We start from the raw sequence: 27,597 nt of genomic DNA, 5'->3' as shown, positions 1-27,597 counted from the left end.
ACGCTGCAGCGCTCAGGTTTCCTCAATTCATATGTGAGAGGGGCAGCTCGCATCCTTGGAGTCCAGTTTCACCCATAATAAACTCAGGAGCACGAGTATCAGAATGCACAACAAACCCCAAGCTGAAAGAGTTGCTCACAAACGGAATCGGTGTACCTGAAAGCTTCTAACAGTTATCTGGCCCCATGCGCCACCCTCCTTTATGCCAAATTACTGCAGAGTGCATTACCTGGGTTGCTTGGAGCAATTCCCGTGCTCTGTAGTCTTTGTATGCACTGCTGGGGGCAACAGGTAATGCTGGTAGGGGCGAACCTTCTGCTCAGAGCACTGTTTACACTTGCTTGAAAGTGTCCCCTACAGTGTGACCCACAAGACACGCACCTCCTCACGTGTAGCCACAACATAAACATGGAAAGCAGGCTTGAAACGTGGCTGCTGTGCTTGTGCGCATGGTCCCGAGGAGCTAGCTTTAATCACGTTGGCCTCTCTGCTGAGAGCCTGGATGACGTGGCTGGTGGCAGGAGGTCCTCCGGCGCAGCTCATTACAGGAGCGAGCGACCGAGACTCCGCCACGTGGCCCTTTTGAGAGAAATCAAGCAGAATTCTTTTGAAGTGTTTTCACGTCACATGGCTGGGGCTAGGGTGCGGGCTGACACCGACATGTTCTGTCTAGTGGGGATATCTGCCGACCCGAACAGTTCAGATGAATACTTCACCCCAGCCAGTGACCAAGATATTTGCAAGACTGAGCCATCTCTTTCCTAGGACAAGGTGCCAAAGGCCTCAGGAGCCCTTAGTCTGGTTCCATCCAAACTGAAGCATAAACTGTGAGTCAAGATCCTCGTGTGACACAAAGCGCCTCTCATGCACGAGAGGCGCTGGAGTGGCCTTCAAGCCTTTGTGCCTTTGAATTATTCAGTTAATGCCAGTGGGTTATGGTGGTTTCGATGCCTGACTCCACCTTTGTCCCAAAGACTGTGGAAGACTTCCAAAGAATGCGCTCATCCTTTCAGCATTCTCTATATGTCCACATTTTCAGCTCCTGAGTAGACCCTACACATACCAGGAGTATACACTACACACGCCAGGCCTGCAACGCGTGGCGTTTTTACCCTCAGCAGAACCAGGGACCCGATTTCTATCAACCAACAGTTGGTACTTTTTGAGGCACTAGGGAAGGCCAGGATTGCAAGATAGTTTAGGGTCGGTATCACCCATTGCCAGGTAGGTGAGATGAATACCCCCAAGCATTGCGTCAAAATGAAGCCCACAATGCGAAGTACATACAGTGCTACTGATTGCCTCGACCTAAGCTGCCCCAGGCTGCCTTCTCCTCCATTCCTTATTCTCTGTTGCTGTGGTATCTGCCCACAAAGTTGAGACTAGTAAAAAGGAAGGCCGTAGGAGTTGAAGCAAGTCACTTTTATGACTACTGATGAGTCATACAGTCCCCTGCAAGGCTCTGAAGGGTGAACTGCCCTGTTCTGTGCGTTTTCCGGCATACATTGTTCTTTGCTTTCCATTCATTAACGTGTGAGTATCCAAAACACATGCAAGCTCAGTAAAGGCTCCCCTTGTTTACAGGGCTGTGACTTCACAGTGATGCTGTGAGGTTGAGGGGCACCCGAAGTGCACCCCTCGAGAGACTGGCTGCTACCCTCTGCAAAGATATGAAATGCACAATCCAGACATAATAATCTGAAAGTATAGCAAATATTACCTCATAGCAGAGGCCCCTCAGATACATTTAAGTCAGGGCCCCCTCCAAACTTTTATGAGAGGATTGGGCAAGGGGCAGGGCTGAGCTCAGAGGGCAGGGCTTATGAGGTTATTTCAGAGTGACTTTTTTCAGCCGTATAATCCACAATAAATGTAAGATTTATTAAAGAGCAAATTCATCAAACAAAAACATAAATTAACGAAAAAACCTCTGCTCCCGTAATTGTGGTTTTGTGAGCCCATCACACTCCTCGGCCCTTATGCACCTGCTGCAGTGATAATAACCGTGGACCTGAGTAGCAAGAATTCTCCTCCAATTACATTATACATGATGAGATTTTTTTTACGGCTCAGGAAAATTAAGCGATTTGTCAAGAACCACAGGATGTTGAGCACATGCTGTGACTTAAACCTGGCTCCCCAGTTCTACAGTCAGCAGCTCTCACCATTAGGCTACATTTCCTCCCTCTCAGAAAAAAATGAGCTCCCATCCATGTGTTGCCCCCCTTTGTGCAGCAAAGGTGTCCTCAGCCATAATGCTATGAAAGAAATTGAGCCCCCCCATATCCTTTAAAAAAAAAGAACTAATTGTGATACAGTGGGCGCCCCGGCCCACTGGACCTAAGTGCTGCTGCACCTGCTGCACCGATGACAGCTGCTGCCTTGCCAACTGGAATGTCTCCTCTGACCTTTGTTAAAAATGTGAGCACCAATTTTGACCCATCCCAGTCACTGTCATTTCTCTGATGCCCAAAGTAAGGTGCCTCCTCTGATACAATTTTCCCCACCCCTAGTCCATTACTCAGAGGCCCAAAGCAACACTACTAAAGCAAGTGCCCACTAGGCCCTAATGCAAATTAGGAATAATAGTAAAACAAACAGTGTTTAGTTGGCCCCCCATACCACTGGGACCTGGTGCCACTGCACCAGCCGCACCCATCATACCTACAACTCTGTGAAGCAAGCTGACTGCTCTGTTATCTCCACTCAGCCATCACTTCTAGGCCTGAGCCACAAAGTAGGCTTTCTGCTCCTTTGTGTAAAACAAGAAATCTCATCTCTGCTACTTTAAAGGTAAATGTGTGCCATTGGTTAATCACCAAATATAGAGTGCTTGGCACCCAGTATAGACTTTAACTGGTGGAGTCATTTGGAACTCCATGGTGACAAATTCTTCTTCTTCTTGAGAGGTAATGTGACTGTTACCAGCCGAGTTCTGCAGTGTGTACTTTTTATGGACAATTATAAGTTCGAGGCATATGGGCTGCAGATGGTACATTATGAATAGATCGCCATCTGGTGTTGGGCTCGGATGATTGCACTTTGTTTTTCTCTTGGAGAGTCTTTTGTATGTTGGTGACTCCTCCCTTGGTTGGTAGTGCGCATGGGCATCGGCTCCATCCTTAGATTGTTTTTTTCCGCCATCGGGTTCGGATGAGGATCGAGACGCTCCAGATCAACTTCAGAGAAAAGTGATTTATCGGCGCGCATTCCCTTTCCAATTCGACGTTATTGTTATCGAACGCGTTTCATTTCCATTCCGACGCGTTGCGAATTCAAAATCGAAGAAAAAACTGTGATCTACGTCGACGAACAGGAGGCCTTTCGCGACGCAGTCAAGCCCGGAGTCCATGGAAAGGACTCCATTCAAGAAATGTCCAACGTGTGGTGCTAAGTTCCCACACAAGGACCTACACGAGGTGTGCAACCTCTGTCTATCGCCTGAACACGAATCCAGGGACTGCGAAGCCTGTGCAGCATTCTCCTCCAAGCTAACGATTAGAAATCGTCGAGCTCGAAGACACGAGGTTTCCAGAATGCAGTCGGAGGCGATCCCGGAGCTGTTCGGAGACGAGCAAATCGAGGAAGAAGAGGATCAGTCGGGGTCGGAAGGGGACCAGTCGGATGTTGAAGAACTCGACGTGCAACAAACCGTGAGTGACGACGTCCCCTTACCGAAAAACCAACCCCGTGCGGTAACGACCCCGCCTTCGAGCCCGGTCAAACCGCAGAAAAAAGTTTCCGACGCCCCTCCCTCGGGCCCGGCAACGAAACCGAAACTGAAACCGAAACACTCGGCCTCCCACCATGTCGGATCCGAGAAAAGGTTGACATCGACTTCGACACCGAAGCTCCATACAAGGGAAAGCTCGGTATCGAAACATTCCATGTCGAAACAGAAACATGATTCATCGTCCAAGACTCACTCGATACCCAGGAAGTCGGAATCGAGTAGACACTCGGTGCCGAAAACACCGAACACTGACGATCAAAAACATAAGCACCTTTCGGAACCAGGGCCTTCGGTACCGATTCAGGAGCAACAAACAGATCCCAAACAAAAGATTTTGTTTATCGATCCGCAAACTGGCAAAGTAGTGACGAAGAAGAGAAAGAATGAATAGACAGAAGATAAATCTCTTCCTTCAAAAAAGAGAACACTGGGGACAAATACAACTCCTCCTGCTTCTCCTCGACCTAAAGTCACACCCTCTTCTCCTATTCCTCACACTATGCCAAATATTCCTACACCTTACACACCTAGACCATCTACACCTCAGTCTGATGTAGACAGTGATCCAGGGGAGGGAGAACCTCAAGGGGATGATGAAACCATCCCAGATGCGGATGACCCATGGGAAAATTATGACGTAGGGTCAGATGAAGACAACGACCCAGAGTTATATCCCTCAAAGCCTTCACCACCTGATGATAACACAGGGTTTGTACAGCTCATTAACAGGGCAGCAAAATATCATAAAGTAGATATACATACAGAACCTCAAATAGAGGATTTCCTGTTAGAGACGTTACCTAATGCACAAAGAACATCAGGTACTCTTCCTATGTTGAAGGGTCTTCTCAGTCACACAGAAGAAATATTCAAAGACCCAGTGAGGGCTAGGGTGTTAAACCCAAGAATTGATAAAAAATATAAGGCGGCTCCAAAGGATCCAATATTTATCAAAGGGCATGTACCTCTGGACTCGCTTGTAGTCTCAAACGCTAGTAAAAGAGCAAACTCATTATCTACAGGAGAGGCTCCTCCACCTGATAAAGAGTCAAAATTAATAGATGCATCAGGCAAGAGAGTAGCATCACAAGCGGCAAATAGCTGGCGTATAGCCAATACACAGGCACTACTTGCACGTTATGACAGGGCACATTATGATGAATTAGAAAAACTCATCACACATCTCCCTAAAGAACATCAGAAAAAGGCAGATCAGTTAATACAGGAAGGTAAGATAATAACTAATACTTCCATTAAGTGCGCCCTAGACGCAGCAGACACTGCAGCAAGATCTATCAACACCAGTGTCATGTTAAGGAGACATGCATGGCTTAGAATCTCAGGATTCAAACAGGAAGTACAAACGTCCTTACTGAACCAACCATTTGATCAAAAGACACTGTTTGGTTCAAGCACAGATGAGACCTTAGAAAAAATGAAAAAAGATACAGAAACGGCGAAGTCAATGGGAGCATTGCAACAGCCAACACAAAGAGGTTCCTTTCGTAGATCCACCTATAGAGGGGGCTCAAAAAATACAGGAACAAATCAGCAATCCACCTCTTTCACACCTACATCACCCAAAGGCAATTCAAGAGGAAATTACAGGGGTAACAACAACAAAGGTAGAGGCCGCGGAAATAATAACAACCGCAACGCCTCAACCCCAAAACAGTGACTTCATAGAACTCCCCCCAGACCACATAACACCGGTCGGGGGACGTCTATCACAGTTCCTACCTGTCTGGGAAAACATCACATCAGACAAGTGGGTGAGACAGATTATCCAACATGGTTATTGCCTGGAACTCACAGCTACCCCACCAAACATCCCCCCCAAACAGCGTCCAATGAGTCAAGATCATCTGACATTGTTAAAAGAAGAAGTACTAGCACTTCTACAAAAGCACGCAATAGAGAAGGTCCCAAAAAATCAACAAGGGACAGGAGTATACTCTCTATACTTCCTAATCCCCAAAAAAGACGGGTCCCTATGACCAATATTGGACCTCAGACCTCTCAATGCTTACATAAATTCGGAGCATTTCCACATGGTCACGCTCCAACAAGTACTCCCTTTACTGAAGAAAGGGGACTTTCTTTCTACACTGGATCTAAAAGGCGCTTACTTTCATATCCCAATTCACAAAGCCCACAGAAAATACCTAAGGTTTGTAGTAGAAGGACAACACTATCAGTTCAAAGTCCTTCCGTTCGGTGTCACAACAGCACCGAGAGTTTTCACAAAATGCCTAGCTGGCAGCACACCTAAGAAGACAACAAATACATGTCTTCCCATACTTGGATGATTGGTTAATAAAGGCCAAGTCACAAGAAGAATGTCTTCACAACACACAGAAGACAATTCAATTGCTGCACCACCTAGGGTTTACGGTGAACTACAAAAAGTCACACCTGCAACCAAACCAGATTCAGCAATACCTGGGGGCTACAATAGACACAGAAAAGGCAATAGCATACCCCAACCCAATCAGGATACAGACAATGGTCGGGTTAATACAAAGATTTCAGCCATAACACTCACTACCAGCACGAGTGTTTATGCAACTGTTAGGCATGATGTCCTCCTGCATACTGCTAATACCACATGCCAGGCTACAAATGCGTCCACTACAGGAGTGTCTAGCGACACAGTGGAATCAGGCTCAAGGTCTGATTACAGATCTGGTGTTGGTAAACGACCGGACGTATCGCTCTCTGAAGTGGTGGAACACAGAAAACATTTCCAAAGGACGGTCGTTCCTAGAGCCAATTCCACAAGTGATAATAACAGCAGACGCATCGCTCTCCGGATGGGGAGCGCATATGGACAAATACACAGTGCAGGGGAAGTGGAGTGTGCAGCAAAAGAAACTGCACATCAACTACCTGGAACTATTAGCAGTATTTCTAGCACTAAAGGCTTTCCAAATACAAATAACAAGCAAGGCAGTCCTGATCAGAACAGACAACATGACTGCAATGTATTATATTCAAAAACAGGGGGGGACACACTCTCTCCAACTATCCAAACTAGCACAGGACATTTGGAGATGGGCCATTCCTCAAAAGATCTATCTGTTAGCAGAACACCTACCAGGAGTTCAAAATCAGATAGCAGACATCCTAAGCAGACAGTCAGAACAAGTACACGAATGGGAGCTGCACCACCAAATACTGCAGCCATTCTTCAAAAAATGGGGGCAACCAGAGATAGATCTGTTTGCCAATCATCAGAACGCAAAATGCAAAAACTTCGCATCCAGGTACCCGCACCAACGGTCCCAGGGCAATGCACTATGGATAAATTGGTCCAACAAATTTGCTTACGCGTTCCCTCCTCTCCCACTAATTCCGTTACTGGTTCGGAAACTGCAGCAACACTCAATGACAATGATACTAGTGGCACCCACGTGGGCAAGACAGCCGTGGTTCACCACGCTACTACAACTCTCACAAGTGCCACATCAAAAACTAAGATTATTACCCATGCATCTTACACAGAACCATGGAGAAATAATGCACCCAGATCCCAAACAACTGAACCTAGCGATCTGGCTCCTGAGGTCATAGAGTTTGGATATTTAGATTTACCACCAGAATGTATGGAAATCATTAAACAAGCAAGGCGTCCTACCACCAGAGCATGCTATGCAGCAAAATGGAAAAGGTTTGCTATACACTGTAACAGTAAGCACATCAACCCTCTGGACACATCCACTAAACAAATCATTTGCTATTTACTACACTTGCAGCAATGTAACCTAGCATATACCTCTATCAGAGTTCATCTCGCAGCCATAGCGGCGTACCTACAAAACAGGCAACATCTTTCCCTGTTTAAAGTACCAGCAATTAAAGCTTTCATGGAAGGACTCAAAAGAGTGATTCCACCAAGACGACCACCTTCCCCAGTCTGGAATCTCAATATAGTACTTACCAGACTAATGGGGCCACCCTTTGAACCTATGCATAGGTGTGAAATACAATTCCTCACATGGAAGGTGGCCTTCCTCATAGCTATCACGTCACTTAGAAGAGTAAGTGAGTTGCAGGCTTTTACAATTCAAGAACCATTCATGCAGTTACACCAAAATAAAGTGGTTCTTAGAACAAACCCAAAATTCTTACCAAAGGTAATTTCGGCATTCCACATCAATCAGTCAGTGGAATTACCGGTTTTCTTTCCAAAACCACAAACAGTAGCAGAAAGAGCCCTACGTACATTGGATGTTAGAAGGGCAATATTGTACTATATAGAAAAAACACAAGCGTTCAGAAAAACAAAACAGCTATTTGTTGCGTTTTCTCCTACTCATAAAGGCAATCCAATCTCTAAAGCGGGCATTGCCAGATGGATTGTAAAATGCATTCAAATATGCTACTTAAAAGCAAAGAGAACATTAACTGTTCCTCCTAGAGCTCACTCTACACGTAAACTAGGAGCATCTATGGCATTTTTGGGAAACATTCCACTAGATGACATATGCAAAGCAGCTACCTGGGTTACACTGCTCACCTTCACAAAACACTATTGTGTAGATGTGCACACAACACAACAAGCTAGAGTGGGACAAGCAGTATTAAAAACTTTATTTCAGACAGTTGCAACAGACACGGGCAACCACCGCTAGGGAGAGAACTGCTGTATAGTCTATTCATAATGTACCATCTGCAGCCCATATGCCTCGAACGGAATATGCTACTTACCAGTATGCATCTGTTCTTGGCATAGAGGGCTGCAGAGTGGTACATGCCCTCCCAGCCTCCCCGGAAACCTGTGTCTGTTCCAACATTATCTTATTTAGATACACTTACATGGGCATTCTTATCTGTATTCTATCATACTACTCCATCTAACCCTACTATGGCAAAACAATCTAAGGATGGAGCCGATGCCCATGCGCACTACCAACCAAGGGAGGAGTCACCAACATACAAAAGACTCTCCAAGAGAAAAACATAGTGCAATCATCCGAGCCCAACACCAGATGGCGATCTATTCATAATGTACCACTCTGCAGCCCTCTATGCCAAGAACAGATGCATACTCGTAAGTAGCATATTCCTTATGTGCTGAGGTATAGTCATATTACTGATATATATAGATATAAATAATGACTGACATATTCACAACACTTTCTGTTACCCTCTGGGATTTCATATCATTATAAAAACACAGCCACTATTTCCCACTGCACAACTAGGATTATTTTCTGTTTCTTGATAAGGGTGTTGCAAGTCAACTTGGCATTCAATAACCTTATAAAGGTTTCGTTCCTCTTTATGATTATGAATCCCTCGGTGATTTGCAATATCCTTATAATGTACAGCAGGTGGGACTATTTTCCTTCTATACTACATGTGTGTTATACACTATAAGCAGAAATGTATTGGATTCGAATGTTTCTGAAGTACAGAAGTTATGATTCGATATTTGTTTGATTGTAGTATCAGTACATTATTTAGAGTAAAATGTAATAGTTATTTGATTAAAAAGTTGATTCATGTTACTGACCGTAGAAGGACAGATATTTGACTACAGAACCTCATGTATAATCTCTGTGAGTTGAGTACAATCTAAGGAGAACCAAGTGTGTGATTATAAACTGTATGTCACCATCCTTTTGTGCACTGGTTTATTTTGCTCTATAATGTTTGTATATTACACTTCCAGTATTGACTGTGCTGGGATCCTGAAGCTGCGGAACTCGGATATCGAGCTGCGTAAGGGCGAGACGGACATTGGGAGGAAGAACACACGAGTCCGGCTGGTCTTTCGGGTACACATACCGCAGGGCAACGGGAAGGTGGTCTCCCTCCAGACTGCCTCCATTCCTATTGAATGCTGTAAGTAGCTCATGGGCATTGGCCAACAGGGGAACCCAGTCACACACAGGGCCATACTCGAGGAGATGTAATCTACTAGTCACAAAACATTTTTACTGAGATGGTATTTAATCAACTATTCCCAAAACATTGTGATTTGGCTGGGAATCATACATTCTTGGTAACGAAAACCACTATTTAAAAACAGTGTGCTTTATTAAGAGAGGAATCCCTAAGTCTGCTACTGAGGAACAATTCCTCTGATCATATCCTTTTGTTGAAAGGTGGTCCTCCAGTTCTTGAAAAGTAAGCCTCAATTCACAACACATCCGAGATAGTGGTAAATGAAATGAAAAGTTACTTATCAGCAGCAATACTTCTCCTGCTAGTGTGTTCTCAGAAGCATAAGTAAAATTCTTACGCGATGTTCAGGACTTTTGAAATTCTTTTTTTTTTCTAATTTCCAACTTACACAACACAAATGAGTCCTCCAATACCCTCACTAAGAACTGATTCTTTCTATTTTGGGCACTGTTGGAGCAGCGATCTAAGTGACCCATTTTAGTTCATTTTACAGTCTGCATCTGTACCCAAACCTCGCAAAGGTCAGGGATTTAGGGCTAGATTGCAAGTTAACCTGGTAGATTTCCCTAGCCAAATAACTTTCTTGCTAAATAGTTCTTGTTACAGGTATATAACATGTTCTTTCCTAGCAAGAGATCCACTTTAGGTTTTGTAAAACATGTAAATATGAGGATAGATTTGAAAATGTCAGAGTTATCTAAAACAAAGTAGCCAGATGGACTAGGGTTACATAGAGCACGAGGTTCCCTGGGATACAATTTCATTGGTAACAAGTTGGCAAAGCCAACTAGTTTCACTATTTCTGAAGGAGCGGCATTTACATTTTCATGCCCTTCAAAAGCTGCAAACTGCATTTTCCCAATTCAGGCTGCAGCGCATTGTTATTATAGGTGCCTGAGTTAGCTACAAGTGATTCATGAAGCAGGCTGCAGCACTGTAAGGCGTTACGAGAAGTCCCATATTCATAACTTGCTCCTTTTTCAATATACCGCCACCTCATAGCAGGCATGCGTTATACACACTGCCGAGGTGGCAGTAGGTTAGGTATGGTAGAGTAGCTATTGTTGGTATGTTAGGTTAGGTGTTGTAACTAGGCATGCTAGGCTAGCTGTTGTGAGTACTGTATTGTATTGCAGCATTTACAGGGTGCTTACTACCCCAGATGGGGTGCTGAAGCACTTTCCTAAATGGGTAGCACTCTACACTGTGTGGGATGTGTGGTTGAAAGGATGTTGTCTTTGTTTTGATCCTATGTGGAAGTGTTTCCATGTGGTGTGTGATGACCACTGAGGTGTGGTTATCGTGTTATGAAATGTGGCTTGAAGCAGTTTGGTGAATTATCAAGTTTGAGAGACACAGGAACAGGGACATCTTCAGGATTTTGGGGGCCCATGGCCAAACGTATTTTGGGGGCCCCTGTTTGTAACAGCTTTGAATTTATCATCCAATTTCAGATCTTTTATGCCTTCTTTGGCCAGGTCACTGGCAGAGTACAGACACACACGTCCACATTCTAAATGTGTTTGCATCTAATATTCAGGGATAGTGACATGTGATTTCATTAACATAATTAAGCAGCATCTCACTAATATTATTGCAAATAATCTTTGTGATCCCTGCCGTTTCTCATAAGTGAGGTCCTGTTTTGATCTAAAATACGTTATTATGGATGTTGCTTGGTGTTGAAAAACAAACATTGTTGAAAAACAAACATTTCTCTGACAGATGTCTGTACTGGACTCCAATACATCACCCGCATTCAAAATAAATGAAAGGAAAACGGTATGTAAAAAAATCTGTTAAGAATTATTCAATTTAATCAGGGCAACAACATATCAGGGCCCCCCTACAAGGCTGGGGACCTGGGATAGAGCCCACCCTTCCCATGCCTCCTTAAAATATCTCTGCACAGCAGCAATTTTATGGTTTTCAGTGTACTGGTAGCTTGAACAGCTCTGCAGGTCCGTTTATAGTATTTGCTACTGCACCTGGTTGTATTTTTGTTGTCCTCAGCTGATATGGTTGGAGGGAGAAATGGAGAGATCTGTAGGGATGGGCATTTTTACTATCTCCCCATATCTGAGTGTCTTTGAGTGACGTAAAGAAGCTGCCTGATTTTTCAGATATTTGGGGCCTGCAGTGGTGCAATATATTGTAGACTCTGAATTGTCCAGCAATGTGTGACATAGCTCTTCCATTATTCCGTGTTTGTTCGTTTGGTGATGTCTGTTCTTTTGGCTGTACAGTACTGGTGATGGACAACACTCAGAGCAGATATGTCTTATGTGAATTTAAGATAAGTTATAATTATCCGTTGACTGCTTCATAGTATGGTTTTAATGTATTTGTGGGCCATTGAATACATAACTATATAATGCCACGGCAAACCATCGCTTCTTGGCTTCCCTGCATTTCGAAATCAGTTTGCTGGTTGAGTTATTTGGAATTTGTGGGTTGTAAGCTGAGGATTGCACTTGAGGATGCAACTGTGTTCTGGGCTCTGTTGCTGGAATGTGGGTGGTCCAGTTATCTAGGAAATAGCCATGTTTTTCCACTGTCTTCAGAAATGTACTTGATCCTGGGTGCTTCTAATACTGCCTGGTAGTGAACTCCAGAGCTTGGTGGCTTGTGCTGAGAAAGTAATTCCTCCTACGGATTTCTTATGGTAAAGTGGTATGATATGTAGTGCAAGTCTGGAGCGTAGTGTTATTTTTTGGTTTGTATTGGTTGAATTTAACTTGTAGGTATAGCGACCCTTTTCCTTGGAAGTCTCTGTGAACATCTCTGTAAATCCTCTCCAGTGTCTGAAAAGAAGTACTGCAAAAGCAGAACCCGGTTAACAAAAAGTTACACTGTCCCACATTGCACTTTCTCTGTAGTACCAATGTACTACATAAGAAAAGCACATTTTAAAATCCATGTTTTTATTTTACTTACATTGCACTTTGCATTTAAAATCTGACTTCTAATAATACACAGGGATATGATGGATTCAAACTAGATCTGCGACTGGGCATGAGTGTTTGAAAAGTTTCAACGCTCTGTCCATGATCTCCTTGTGTTTGCTTAGTTTGCCTTAAGTTGGCAGGGTTTGCCCAGACGTGGGTCCCTTGCTCACTTTGTCACTGGATCCAAGCTAGCCTGGCTGATAAGAGTTGTTAGTCCGAAACGGGTCCCAGGATCCTTGTTTCCGGTCCAGGGAAGGCATTGCTTGGCAGTTCGGACTAGACTGTTCTCATGAGGCAAAGGTTCAAGACTGATTTGCATATAGCTGTGTCTGAACTGGGGGGGAGGGGGGAGCTAAAGATCGACGATGGATTCAACCCAGATCTGTGATTGGGGGTGAGGGTCTGAGAAGTTTCAGCGCTCCGTCCATCATCTCCTTGAGTTTGCTCTGTCCTCTAAACGTAACCAATTTCCAACCAGCTTCCAACACACTTTCATATTTACTGAAACTCAGGGAAATCGTCACTCCTTTATTTGGAGTAATTTACAGTTTATGCAGTTGGTACAAAGAGGTACCTACCTAAGGGCTATTCTTACAGCCCAGGTAGGAGTTTCCTATGACTTCTGTAAATATGGTTCAGTGTTGGGGGATGAAAGTCTTCACCTTGCATAGGAATGATAGATGAAATAATGTTTTTCAACACTTGTATGGCCCAAAAAACCATTTAGAATTCGCCATCAAGATACACTACAAAGTTTCTCACTATGCACTGGCGCTTGAAGGAATACCCAGGCAGGTTACAGAAGGGTGCCAATGTTTACTTGTTGTGCTACCATAGTTTTCATTGCAAACATAAATTTTGCTGTGGCCATGTGAGTTGAAGCCAGACAGTAGGTAAATGAGAGTAGGGGAGAAGGCTGGCTAGGCGACCTTAGTTCCAGTCAGACACAGGGCAGCAATACATAATCTTAAATTAATCTGGTCTTTCCAATCTCCAATCTCCATCCTCCATCCAGTCCTCCTCCCAAGCCTTCTGAGGTCTGTTCCTGGTCTGCTCTTGTGATGCAGCATCTCTGGGTGATTCCAAGCTACAGTTCAGAAGCTGTCTCAGTCTGACTTGACTAATGAAGAATGTGGTCTTTCTTTAGGTAAAAGACCTCTTGGACTGCTGACAAGACATGATTATGGAAAATCGCATATGGAGTCTCACAGTAGTGGGAAATACCATTTAGCATTCTTTTATTCTTCCAGAGCTTTTGTTCCTTTTTGGGACACGAGCTCAGGAACATTAAAATAAATCCCCTGGACACCCGGCGACCACACTAGGGGAACGGATGGAAGCGACTGAATGTTACAGCTGGCTTAGACTCGAGTATTTTGAGAAGGCTAATTCAAAGTATTTGACTAGACTACAGGGGATGCAAGAAAAATATTTGTTGTTTTCTGTTCAATGGTATCTATTATTTTTGAATGATGAAATGTATCAATGTTGTGGATAAAATGCAAATAAACAGATCTTTAAAAAAAGATAAGAGAAAATTCTTAATTAAATCTCAAACAACGGAGGAGCCGAGACGGCGGCCAAGATGGCCGCATAGAAGCCCGGCTCCGCCGATCGCCTTTCCTCCCGCACTATCCTGACACCCATCCTGCGTCCTGATAGCGGCCCTGCACTGATGAGTGTTTACTGAGCCCGGCAGTGTTTCTCCGGGTCGAGATCGGTCTTCCGCGACCGAGTTACATCGTCTCCAATTTCCCGGCCCTTCCATTGTGTGCGCCGGGACCTCGAGTGACGCAACAGCCGGAGTCCGATTGAACAACATCGGCCCCGGCCGGCCATCTTTACCCGGTGAGTCGGATCGGGTTCATCATAGGCTGGGACCGGAGATTGTCGACTGAGGACCAGCACTGGCGCCACTCGTGCTGCTTGACATCGGTTTTCGACGGAGTCTGTTTTGCCTGCTCCCTCGGCGTGCCTGCCTGCCGGCCGTTCCAGCCCCGACCTTCCCCGGATAATGTCGGCGACCGGTAGGTCTCCTCGCATCGCTGTTTAGAGGGAACTTTTGGGCACGCCTGGGGCTGTGTGTCCTTGCCAGCATTGAGTTTCCCTGGGAGCGAGGTGAGCAATGCACACTGCTATGCACACTGGCGGACTGGACATGGACCTTACAACGCGGGACGTCCTGCTGGCCATTAAAGACCTTGTAGGGAAGAGGGGTCCCCAACAAACAAGGAGTAGGTAAGAGATGGGGAAATTCAAAAATATTTTTAAACAATTAAACCAAAAAGTGATCAATCCAAGATGTAGTTGAAATGCAGTGTTTTATTCACCATGCATTCTTTTCATCATAGTTGAAGTTTTTCAATAAGGAGCAAAATATACATGTGATTGTAAATTGATTCATGTGCCCAGGTAGAAAAGGGGAGGAAAGGGGAGGGAGGTAAAGTTTACATGAAAGATGTGACTCACTTTTCATTCATTAGAAACAGATAACATGCATTAAAGATTCTGATATGAATTCAAAAGATCCCTATCCAATCAGGGTCTCATGCAGTAACAGAAAAAACTTAGAGTCTTTTTCAAAAAAAGGTCAAGCTCCTATGAAGCCGTACAAATCGCGCCGGTGATAGGAGTTGATGAAGGGTAGATGAACAGTCTACGTTTCGACCCAGTTGATCGTAGGGTGGTTGAACCTTACAGTGCGGGTCTTCTTCAGGACAAGCGGGGGTAGGGGGTGGGCAAACCTCCTAGGGTTAAACAGAGATTGAGGATCAGAAATTAATTATCACAGGGCAATTAATCCCTATCTGAACCGTAGCGGGGGTTCCGCCCGGGAACATGGTTAAAATGAGTGTACACTGAGGGCTATATATAAGAACATATGTATCTAAAAGGATTTTACCTGCTGAAAGTTGCAGGTCAGGGGGTGATCAGATTACTACTGATTAGAGTCCCAGTGAAAAATGAGCATCCCAGGCGTAGCTGCTAGTTAGGGTGATCAATCTGTTTCGGGAATGGAAAATTATTTAATTAGAGTGTCTCGAAATAAGGGGTACCTCGTAGGCATTGATGGTATTTATGAAGGCCCAATAGTCCTACCTTGTGGGTAAGATTAACTGTACTGTGCTGGGCTCTGGGGATGTCTCTAGGTTCAAACTGGACGGCTGATTGAGATTCAAAAATCCGTATCTAAAGGAAAGACACGGGAACAGTTTGTACTGGTCAAATGGCAACGCACGTCTCTCAATAAACGTATGTGGTGTGTAGAACGAGCTTACCCATGGTTATCTGTATTGCCTCATTAATTGATAATTTTCAAATTGGGTGGAGGGCTGCCGGGCTCGTGTCATACAACTGTATCTGGAGAGAGGATATGGTACATCGTTTTTGTATATTCATTAAATAAGGATAAGCATGTCCCTAAATAAGTAGCGTTGGGCATATAGGTTGAACTTACCCAGAGTCATCATAGTTGACTCGTCAATGATTTCAGAGGAGGCGGGCGTCTCCAGAGTCCAGGCGGGTGCCTGGGGTAGAGTCACGCTGAAAAACTTTCAGTCTGTGTCTGGCCATTTGACCAGTACAAACTGTTCCCGTGTCTTTCCTTTAGATACGGATTTTTGAATCTCAATCAGCCGTCCAGTTTGAACCTAGAGACATCCCCAGAGCCCAGCACAGTACAGTTAATCTTACCCACAAGGTAGGACTATTGGGCCTTCATAAATACCATCAATGCCTACGAGGTACCCCTTATTTCGAGACACTCTAATTAAATAATTTTCCATTCCCGAAACAGATTGATCACCCTAACTAGCAGCTACGCCTGGGATGCTCATTTTTCACTGGGACTCTAATCAGTAGTAATCTGATCACCCCCTGACCTGCAACTTTCAGCAGGTAAAATCCTTTTAGATACATATGTTCTTATATATAGCCCTCCGTGTACACTCATTTTAACCATGTTCCCGGGCGGAACCCCCGCTACGGTTCAGATAGGGATTAATTGCCCTGTGATAATTAATTTCTGATCCTCAATCTCTGTTTAACCCTAGGAGGTTTGCCCACCCCCTACCCCCGCTTGTCCTGAAGAAGACCCGCACTGTAAGGTTCAACCACCCTACGATCAACTGGGTCGAAACGTAGACTGTTCATCTACCCTTCATCAACTCCTATCACCGGCGCGATTTGTACGGCTTCATAGGAGCTTGACCTTTTTTTGAAAAAGACTCTAAGTTTTTTCTGTTACTGCATGAGACCCTGATTGGATAGGGATCTTTTGAATTCATATCAGAATCTTTAATGCATGTTATCTGTTTCTAATGAATGAAAAGTGAGTCACATCTTTCATGTAAACTTTACCTCCCTCCCCTTTCCTCCCCTTTTCTACCTGGGCACATGAATCAATTTACAATCACATGTATATTTTGCTCCTTATTGAAAAACTTCAACTATGATGAAAAGAATGCATGGTGAATAAAACACTGCATTTCAACTACATCTTGGATTGATCACTTTTTGGTTTAATTGTTTAAAAATATTTTTGAATTTCCCCATCTCTTACCTACTCCTTGTTTGTTGGGGACCCCTCTTCTCTACAATACCTATATACCCAGGTCCCTTTGACTATTTGGGTCCAACCCTGTTCTGTAATATAGGCCATTAAAGACCTGCACTCTGCGCTGATCAGTGGCTGGACTTATGTGGCTTCCCCACGGGTGTCAGCGAGTTGTGTAACAGCGGATGGCTACGTTGTCGAACCGGAGCCTGTTCTTTCCCGGTCTGTCAGCGACCGGGACCCTCTAATGTGTGTGCAACCGGACAACGAACTTGCTGGGATTTGTGGCCGACCTGCTACGTTTGCTGATTGCAATGCTTTCTGGCTATCTGCCTACGTTCCGGAATCGCATTACCTGCCTCCATCGATCGCTAGAACGCTGTGGAGCTACTTTGCTGTGTGGACTCTTCCACCCTGTCTTGCTGCTACATTGGCTACAAAAGGGACTGCGGACTCATCGACTTTGTTTTTTCCCGATGCACGATGTTTTGCTGCCCTGGTTCGTACTGGCCAAGGCTGAACTTAGACTTGTTTGCTTGAAGGATGTTTCTGGTGCTGGATGAAAACATTGCTTACGATGGTGACTTGGGGTGCTTGGGACGATTTTGTATTGTTGCATGCCCTCCATTTTGGTGGGTTCACTTTGGTCATTCAGGATGGGCGGGGGAGGGGGGCGTGTTAGGGGCCAGTGCTTGGGCCCTCCTCCTACTTTCCCTTCTGTGGGGTTTTCTGGGGCGACAGGCATGCCTATGGGGGGGGGGGGGCGTGGCCTTCCGCTGCATGCAGGGTGGGGGGTGGAGGTGGGACGTGCTCTTTGTGTTCTCTTTGTCTCTATGGCCCGTTCTATCCTTTTCCTTTCTTCTTCTTTTTTCTTGGTATATTTTTCCTCTCTCTCTTTCTTATAGTTGTAGTCTGGGGTATGGGTTCCATGGGTGTAACATTGTTTGTGTCCCTTCATGGTAATAGATCCTGTTAACATTGCTGGCTTTGTGGTTGGGACACTGCTGATGGTGGGGTTCCTCTCGTTTTACCTGCCGTTTGTTCTCCCATTGGTACTTTCAATTGAAGGCTGCTATCCTAATACGTAAATAGTTCGAAATTGCTATCGTAATATTGCCTTTCGTATGATCCTTCAACTTTATTGTAAATTGGAATCCTCATATGTTCTGCTACACTGTGGGTAATTTTGGTCGCTAATTTTGCTTTAATATTGCCAGTTGAGTCTGATTACGCAGTGTAACTATCCTGTGGTGCGCGATGTTTTGGGATTTGCTGATAATGTATGATGGCCCCTCGGCCTTTCACTGCTTTGCACATGATGTAATCCTGAGGTTTCCTAATAAAAATTTTATAAAAAAAAAAAATCTCAAACATCCAACAGCATGCCCTATTCAGAGACACTACAGAGAGCTGGAAGTGTTCATGCATTCAAAACATGTGGTCACGCGTTTCACCTGAAAGCACAGCTTGATCAGGCAAAAACCCATGTTAGGTATGGTAGGTGCATAAGGTATGTAGGTATGGCATTGTAGACAACATAGGTGAGTATAGTGGTTATGGTAGGTGAGTAGTTGTATTTGTGGTAGGTAAGTAAGTTGCATGTTAGTTATGATGCGTTAGTATAGTAATAATAATTGTAACCACTTTGCTGTGCAGACAGCATTAGCAGAGCTAAGCTCTACCCTCAAAGACGAGTGTTGTGAAACTGAGACCGAAGTTTAAGTTTCCTTAAAAAGGTGAATATTAATCGCACACACAGCAAAATATTGCTCAATAGATATTTTTGACAAACGTCCAGTAATTGTATTGTATTTTTTGTATGTTTACAACATTTTTTCCTTAAAATGTGAATATTAATCACACACACAGCAAAATATTCCACAATAGATATATATTTTTTTTAATTTTTGAAAACCTTTATTGTGCATAAAAAGGAGAACAAATACGGGCCTACAACCAACAGGCCGGCCACGATACTTTGAGCACAGGTGCAAGCAATGCGGTTCCCCAGCGGCATCAGGCAGGATAGCAATAATTAGTAGCAGTTACACTGGATAAGTCATGTCGCCAAGGAGAGGAGCATTGAAGGTTAAGTTTTAAAATTTATGATCGAAATATAATCAGTGAAGAATAGAAGCAAGGAGAACTGAGTCCGTACATTAACTTCACAACATGAGCAGGCAGCATCGGTAAAAACAGCAATGGTGAGAACACTCCGTCAATATGGCAGTACAATGCAAAACAAGAGGGCTTTAGTCCACTTGTACGTGCCACCCACAACGCCACCCACTCCCTACTAACCCTTATCTCAGAAAAAGAACAGAAATCAGAACAAGAAAGCGCAGAAGTTTAAAAAAATAAGGCCCATAGAACTAAAAAAGGAAAAATAAATCTACCCCCCACCCTACATCAATCCGGAGGCAACGGCCTACCCCCCCCGGCAAAGTGCCTGTCGCCCATTAAAGAACCCGAAATACAGACCAAGAATAGAAGAGAAAGAGAGAAACAATAAAAAGAAAAATTTTCACTCTTGAAATATCGGGAGGAAGAAAAGAACAATCTATTCTACCACTCCCGAAAGGAAAAAATAAGCTCGGAGGAGGGCCAAGAACACTTAAATCCAGACTCTCAGCCCGCACCAGACCCACGCCCCAGTAATTACGACCCACAGAAGTACAAGGCATTTGCATCCGTGAATGAAGAATAATAGCAGCAGTATAGTCACACAATGCTTCTAAGGAGTAAGGCAATTCAGGTACGAGCCAGCAACAATTAAAAAAAAAACCCAGGGAAGATGTCCCCAGCAGCACTTATCATCGGATCGCCCGTCCACAGTATTCCCACCCCATAAGTATGAACCAGCAAATGCACCCAGCAATTCCAGCCACATGTGGGAAAAAACATTACACAGTGCATAGTAACAATACCAAGTCATCAGTACAGTCCGGGTCTCCGCTAGCCAAACAGACAAAGTCAGCGCAAGGAATGCCGTCAACCCTGGCCCGAACGTCGAAAACCTTCCAGAAATGGCCACCGCTGAGAACAAGCCGAAAGAAGAACAAAGGACCAAGATGGCCGTCCTCGATGAAGAAGAAGCATTGGAGAACGAAATGGATGCCCCCAGTCATCAAGAAGTCCAATGTCAAAAAGGATCAGCTTATCGACGCAGACTGGAGGAGGCATTTTTTCCCTAAGATGATAAGAGGCTCCGGGGGCAGATGTATCAGGGAGGACCAACAGCCAAGAAGTCAGTGAGCGATGCGAAGGCAGCAGCTGCAGAGGTAGAGCCCCAGGCTTAGGAATAAGGGGAGACAATGTAGCCGAGTCTCCAACGACGGGCAGAGTCGAGTCATTGTATCCATGAATCGCCCGCTGTACTGGAGAAGCCTGCCGAGACACAGTATCCACTTGGGGAGCATTTGTGGGCAGCAGGGGGTCTTGTCGTTTCAGGCGCCCCAGTGCAAGTGCCACCTCGTCAATCTTGCGACCCAGCTGGCAAGTATTCCGCTGCCAAGCCGTCCGGAGGTCCGCAATTGCTTCGAGGATATCGCTGTAGTCCAGGGTCCGCAGCGGTCCCACACAAAGCCAGCCTCGGGCCGATGTCAGCGGTCCGCCGCGATGGGCAAGAGCAGGCAGGACAGGGCACACATGGGACAGGGAAGCACCCCCATCCCCGTCCTCAGAGACCGGCGCCATCTTCGTTCCACAATAGATATTTTTGACAAACGTCCAGTAATTGTATTGTATTTTTTGTATGTTTACGACATTTTTTCCTTAAAATGTGAATATTAATCGCACACACAGCAAAATATTGCTCAATAGATATTTTTGACAAACGTCCAGTAATTGTATTGTATTTTTTGTATGTTTACGACATTTTTTCCTTAAAATGTGAATATTAATCGCACACACAGCAAAATATTCCACAATAGATATTTTTGACAAACGTCCAGTAATTGTATTGTATTTTTTGTATGTTTACGACATTTTTTCCTTAAAATGTGAATATTAATCGCACATACAGCAAAATATTCCACAATAGATATTTTTGACAAACGTCCAGTAATTGTATTGTATTTTTTGTATGTTTATGACATTTTTAGTTTGTGAACAAAAAAATAGTAACCTGAACAATATCAGAGCTGTCAACTTCTAAAAACGTTTGACCATGGGAGAGGAGGCCGGGCTTTGTGCTGAGCACTGCCTGACAGGCGCTTCGGCCAACTCCTATTACACAAAAGATTTTGAGGCTTCAGTCGATGTCCTGGGGACGGTCCAAAGCCTGTCATGGATGTTGGCTGTGTAAAGCCTCCAAGCATGAAAAGCTCACTCTGTCCATGGGTATCCAGCTTACCTTGTTTTCCACCGTCTCTCAGAAGGGAGTTGATATTGTGAGACACTTGGTGGTGCACTCTGGGTTGGACGTCCTGCAACAAGTTAAAATGACAGCAGCGTAAAATAAATGAATGCGAGAGTGATTAGTCACTAGCACTTTATTTTCTGACATGCTTCGGCATCCAAGTAGCAACTTATAAATGAGCAATTAACATGTCATTGTGCTAGCAAAATTAATAAATCATTCAATATATACTAGCATCTCATTTTCAAGCTACATATCTTGTTGCTTCTGCCGTTTAACAAAAGAACAGCTTGATCTAATCACCAAAATTCAAAGAGAACACAAATAGGACAATGCAGCCATCCTCAATCTGAAATGGTCTTAATAGACAGACCCTGCAAGCAATAGCAAACTATGAAAAACATATGAAAGCTAATGGCTGAAGAGGGCTGACTTAAAGCTCACCCTCTCTGCTACTTCAAACTTATTTTTGATGTATGACAAGCTCTCATAAGGGACAGCTAAAGCGGTCTGTGGTATGACCTAAAATGGTTTACAATAGAAAAGATTAATGAAGTTAACAACATTCCAAACGTTGTGTTCTATGGTATTTGTGTTTGTACAAGGGGAGTTTGTAGCCGTCAGGGAAGGATAATGTTGTCACACTATAGGAAGACGAAACAGCACTATATTTGATCAGAATTACATTCACCTCATGACCTAGCACTATTTCTCTGTGGTTTTTCAGATTAAGCTGACTTGTATTAAGCATTTGTTAGAATTGTCAGCCTTAGGATTATCTTCCCCTAAAGCTTTTGCCTACCTCCTCCGCTTTTTGCTGGCCTTGTTTTGCTGGCCTTAGGACTCCACACACGTTGCCACTCCTAAACAGTGCGACAGTGAATGTGTTTACTGACAGGGGTGTGGAATAAAAAAATATCTACTTGTCTATTGGGCAGGTTGCTTCATAAATCCACTTGTCCTGTAACAAAATCCACTGGTCCCTTTTGTCCCATATAATGCGGCGACAAATTATGACAGTGATCTCATTATATAAGAGCTCTGAAATAGCCTCTCTGATTATGTCGGGGCTCCCTCTATAGTAGGGGTTGAATATTAGCAATTCTCTTATGTTGCCACGTTTCTGCAGATCTACATACTGGGGCTGAAGGTAATGGTACGCAATAGCTTCAGGGTTAGAATGTCCTTTTAAGTCTGTGTAAACCTACTAACTTGCATGTTTAAAGGGCTTTCACCAACTCTTCTCTAATCTTTGCCCATACTGAGAAAGGTTGGAAATGTACTCCTGACAATAGCAGGCATAAAACCTTTCCAGGGTTGGGAAAATGTGGCTGGAGGGAAAGTGAACTTGCAAACACTCAGATTTTCGCAAGAGCAAATCTACACCTGCATATTTGCTCATGTGAAAATGCAGTTCACAAATATTTTCTAGGAGTACTATTTCTTGGCCTACTTCTATAAAGTCTTGTGAATTCTGGAAAGTTGTGTATCTGCTCCTAATGCAAGGACATGGATGCACTTTTGAGACTTTATTTATTAATAGGGCCCCTAATTAGGTCTGGCGTTAAACATGACCTTTTGTGTTTATTAAAATTCTGTCTCCCTCTCTCGCTGTTTGTCTATCGGCTAGCGTCACTGTGAGTGACAGCATTCTGTTCTTTCACAAGGAGCATAATCAACACAGTTGTTTTGTTCAGTGGCAGGAGCTAATGTTGCAGTGTGCTTTTAGAGACCAAAATAATTTTAGCTTCTGCCAATGTTTGTTGTAATGATGGGGGCCCGGCAGCTCCCACACCAATAATGTTTTACAAAAACCATGTCTTTAACATATCACACATTAATAAAACCAAAAGGCTGAACAATTTCAGACCTACTGACTTTACCAATGCTTGTTTATTTTTAGGTTTCCCATACTCTGATTTAAACTGGTTACACTGATTTTCCATTATGAATATTTTTGGGAAATACTAGCATATATCAACACATTTTATTAAATGATGCAGCAGAGAAAAGGTACCTAATATTTTACGGTTGTTTAGCTAAATGTTTTTGAATTTTTCTGTGAACATTTTTATTTTGAAGGCAAAGAATCATCAATCTTGCTTTTAAGCTTCTGCAAATATTTGCATCTAATCAGAGTGCATTCTGGGAGCAGTATACATAGCCTCATATTGCTAAACATTGAAAACGTGTATACACATTTTTAAACTGGAACCTCTGTCAGTAGTACAGTCTGAGCTTACAAAATTTACTTAGATCGCTCACCCTAATAATAAAGGTTTTGTACTAATGAACCATAACACTTGGGCACAAATTACCTTAACTGCAGGAAATGATATTCCCAGATCAACTATGTGGTACTGTAAACCAGCAGCCAAAGGGTTTGTGCTGTAGGGGGTTGGGCCTACTGGTCACAAGGACAAAATGCAGGGCCTACCTGTCACAAGGAAACTTGAAAACATGAAAACGTGTTGCCGTTGACCCCAAACAGAATGTCCCTGTTGGGCTATAGGAATTCCACATTCCTGAAATTACTCCTTAAAACATGGTAGCATTGGCTTAGCCCCAGTTGGCCTAAAGTGGCAGTACTACTTATCCAGGGCCTGTAAATTTAATGTTAGTAGTGGGCCTGCAGCACTTATTGTTCGGCCCACTTGAGTGGCACTTTAAACATGTCTCATGCCTGCCATTGTGGTCTGTGTGTGCAGTTTTAAAACTGCCAGTTCACCCTGGCAAAATACACCTATTTGCAATGGCCCACACCTTATTTTTAATCAGACCCTCCAGCTTATCGCGATTTCGCGATTTGCAGTAAAATCGCGAAATCGGCCGATCTGTTTAAATGCCGCGATATTTGGGCAAAAGCCCGCGAAATTTGCCGTTTCCGCCTTAAAATCATCCAGCCCATTTTCAATTCCCCAGCTGTAGGGCGAGCTAAAAGGTGTGAGAGCGCCACCCTTTGTGAAACGCCCTCTGTCATTCATCCGCCATCCTGTGGTGAGGTGATCTGCGGGCGCCCCGCTGACTGACTGTTTCTGTAACGCATTTGATGTGTCGGTGTTGGGAGTAACACCCTCATTCGGGTGCTAATCTGTCCACCTCTTCACCAATACAGACGAACAGAACAATCACTGGAGTAAACACTGCTGTGTACTCCGCACCGGGCTAAAATGCAGAGCGAGAGACAGCAGGAACCGAGCAAGACAAAGGGCGGCTGCAAACACGACGAAGGACAGGGTAGCCGTTCAGAGAGACGATGCTATCTATCCCACCAGCGAAAAAGGAAACGATACAATATCCAGCACCATTTATTATTACATCTCAATAAGGGGTGGTGGAGGGATATAAATGATGCAGCAGGTGCAGTGGCGCCGGGACCCCAGGTTGTATCGAGGAAGTATGTTCATACTTGGGTGTCTGGCATATATTATCTATTCAACTAACATACCACACGAGTCAGACTCTTTAATCAAGTATTGCCTTATTTTCAATAAAATTACTTGGCTATTAGTGTGGGATCAAAGTTCGATCAGAATATAAATCTACAATTGAAAGAAAACGGACAGGAAATATTTGGCATTCTGGCTTTTGGATTCTGCTTGATGCACGCTGCCTCTCCGTAGGGTAACACCTACCCGGGGAACTTTTCAGATGACAGGCGCGGGGTTACTGCAAGGAAGCCACTGGGGTCGGCGGACTTCGAGCTCTGATTATGGGAGAGTGTCAGTAGGTTGGGAGGTGAGACGGGACGGCATTACACGGCACAGCAAGCAATCTACGCCGACAGGTACTGATTATGTGTAACTCACAGTGCATGAAAATTAGATATTCACGGCCGTAGATCAGATGCATACGCTGGGAGCTAGAACTGCCCGAAGAGGCGCTCGCACTTCTGCAGTATATATCTGCAATAATTTGTTCGGTATTAATGTGCTCACTCCACTTCATTAGGAATTCCATTATGCCTTGTACCATTCAAATAAAGTATTGCCACTTTTTTCCTGATCAAACTCCTTGTTATGCATAAATTCGTGCTAGTTTTCACACAAACACGAGAAAAGCAGCACAAAACGAAAATTGTTTATTTACTTCCATAGAGCTCATGAAGGCTGAGACCTGTTTCAGAGTACTTTAGATATAATCAACAAAATATAACAATGCAACAAGATACCTTTCTATACTGGGAGAAGTTGGTCGATAGAGTTAGTGAGAGCAGTGGGCTTAGCTTCATATTTGCAAAGGCTGATCGGGCAGCAACAAATGAATCAGAGCAAAAGGAGAGAGACATCTGCCTGCCTGGAGCCCAATACTGTGACACAGTGCCACCGGATGCAAAATATATTTTCTAAATGTAAACAGAGGGCAAAATTAGACACAGCATGTCCACCATCAACAAGAAAGTAACATGGACTGCAACCATGGGATGAGTATGAAATCAAGTGGTTGCGGCAGCACAAAACCTGCAAAATCAGTAGCATACAGTATGGTACTTGCATGAAGGGATACTGCACAGAATTGGAGAGTGCCTTCCCCTATGATTGGACAGCTAAGAGGCATGAGCAGATCTCTCAGAGAGACCGATAAATGAGGCTTGTGGTGTCCTCTGTGTTACCATAACATCTGGGAACCCTGCCAGGAACATTATAAATTAGAATCGACAGGTGGGGTAAGGGTGGTAACCATAGAGAATGATCTTTCATCTCTCTCCTAATAACCTTACTAGTAGCTTTGCCCCCCTGCCAAAAAAGGAGTCACCACCTCAAAAATCAATACAAACAACAGCGCTAGAGGCAGCATAGAGACAGCTAAGAGTGTAAAAAACAAGCTGGCTCTGTGGAGCGACGGGGAGAGGGAAACTGAAGGCTTGCGATAAGCGTGCTGCCAGCCTCCGGGGACAGGAGATGTGCAGGCGTACGGAATACACATCTCCTGTCCATACACGTGCACATCTCCTGTCCGCGCGTGCCACCTCCTGTCTCCCTTCGGGACAGAAATCGGCAGCAATAGAGTCTCATAGCTTCTTGTTGTTAAGTATCTCAAAAAACAAAGACATCTGTGTTTGTTGTAGGAAAAATAGCCAAATAAAATGCCGCAAAATTGCCGCTAAATTTCCATATTTGTGCTGCTAAATTTCCATTTTTGTGCCGCTAAATTTGCTAATCCATGCCGCTATATCCTGGGGGGTCTGTTTAATATATATATCACCCCTAAACAGTCCTCAAAGCAGGGTGTAATGTATTAAAAAAAAGTAGGACACGTTATTTTAAGCTTTTTTGTCCTGGTAATGAAAAAATCTTAAATTTGTTTTACACTACTGCAAGGCCTTCCTTTCACATAGGATAACATTGGAGTTTCCTTATTACGTAGTGGCGGCTGGTGATTGCAAAAAGTGGTGAGCGGAAGTCCATACACAGCATTGCACTATGCAATTGAGCATAGCGAGCAAACCAGATGCTTGATTTTCCAGGAGAGTTTGGCTGTGGAGAGAGGTTTAACACAATGTTCATTTTTACATAACTCAATACTTACTTTTTAATCGACCTTGAGGGGATAATAGGCTTAGTGGAACACCGGAGTTCAAACTGTGGGCTGAAATACGAATCATCAGCCTTATCAGAAGGCTTAGTGGATGCATTAGTCCAATGAGCCATCAGACCCAGCTAAGAGTCAAGAGGTCTAAGATTGATAAGTTTCCATTCAAACTGTCACCAATATTTTCAGCGTATGTACAGCACAATTTCTAATCAGCTCACATATATCCATCCATCCATCCATACACACTAATTTCCCAACTGAATTCTATACTCCCATGCACACCCTCATCAATTTGCTGTTTACTCACTAACTCATACTCACTCACGCACTCAGTCATACATTCTCATCAAACGAAATATTCCCTCTCATTCACCTAATTCACATTGCCTTGCCTGCTCACTGTTGTATTTCAAGTCATTGAAATATGTTATTGGAGGCAGCAGGTTGCATTCATTCATTTATTCATCGTGTTGTTGCTTTCGTCTACCCACCTTATCATTCCCAGTCACATACCCAGCTACTCACTCAACTACTCACTCAAGATCATTCCCCT

At 44.0% G+C, this 27,597-nt stretch overlaps 1 protein-coding gene across 1 annotated transcript in view; it reads left to right on the top strand.

Moving 5' to 3' along the window:
• The window catches only part of NFATC4 (nuclear factor of activated T cells 4), a 339,399-nt gene that overhangs the window by 232,950 nt on the left and 78,852 nt on the right, over positions 1-27,597 (top strand). Inside the window, exon 5 of the mRNA XM_086923625.1 lies at positions 9,411-9,583. Coding sequence (XP_086779751.1) covers positions 9,411-9,583 — 173 coding nt within the window. The remainder of the gene's footprint in view (positions 1-9,410; positions 9,584-27,597) is intronic.

Source organism: Lissotriton vulgaris, chromosome 5, assembly GCF_964263255.1.
Source record: "Lissotriton vulgaris chromosome 5, aLisVul1.2, whole genome shotgun sequence".
NCBI classification, from domain to species: Eukaryota; Metazoa; Chordata; class Amphibia; order Caudata; family Salamandridae; genus Lissotriton; species Lissotriton vulgaris.
The sequence above is the reverse complement of the archived record's forward strand: the minus strand, read 5'-3'. Positions and strand labels throughout refer to the sequence as shown.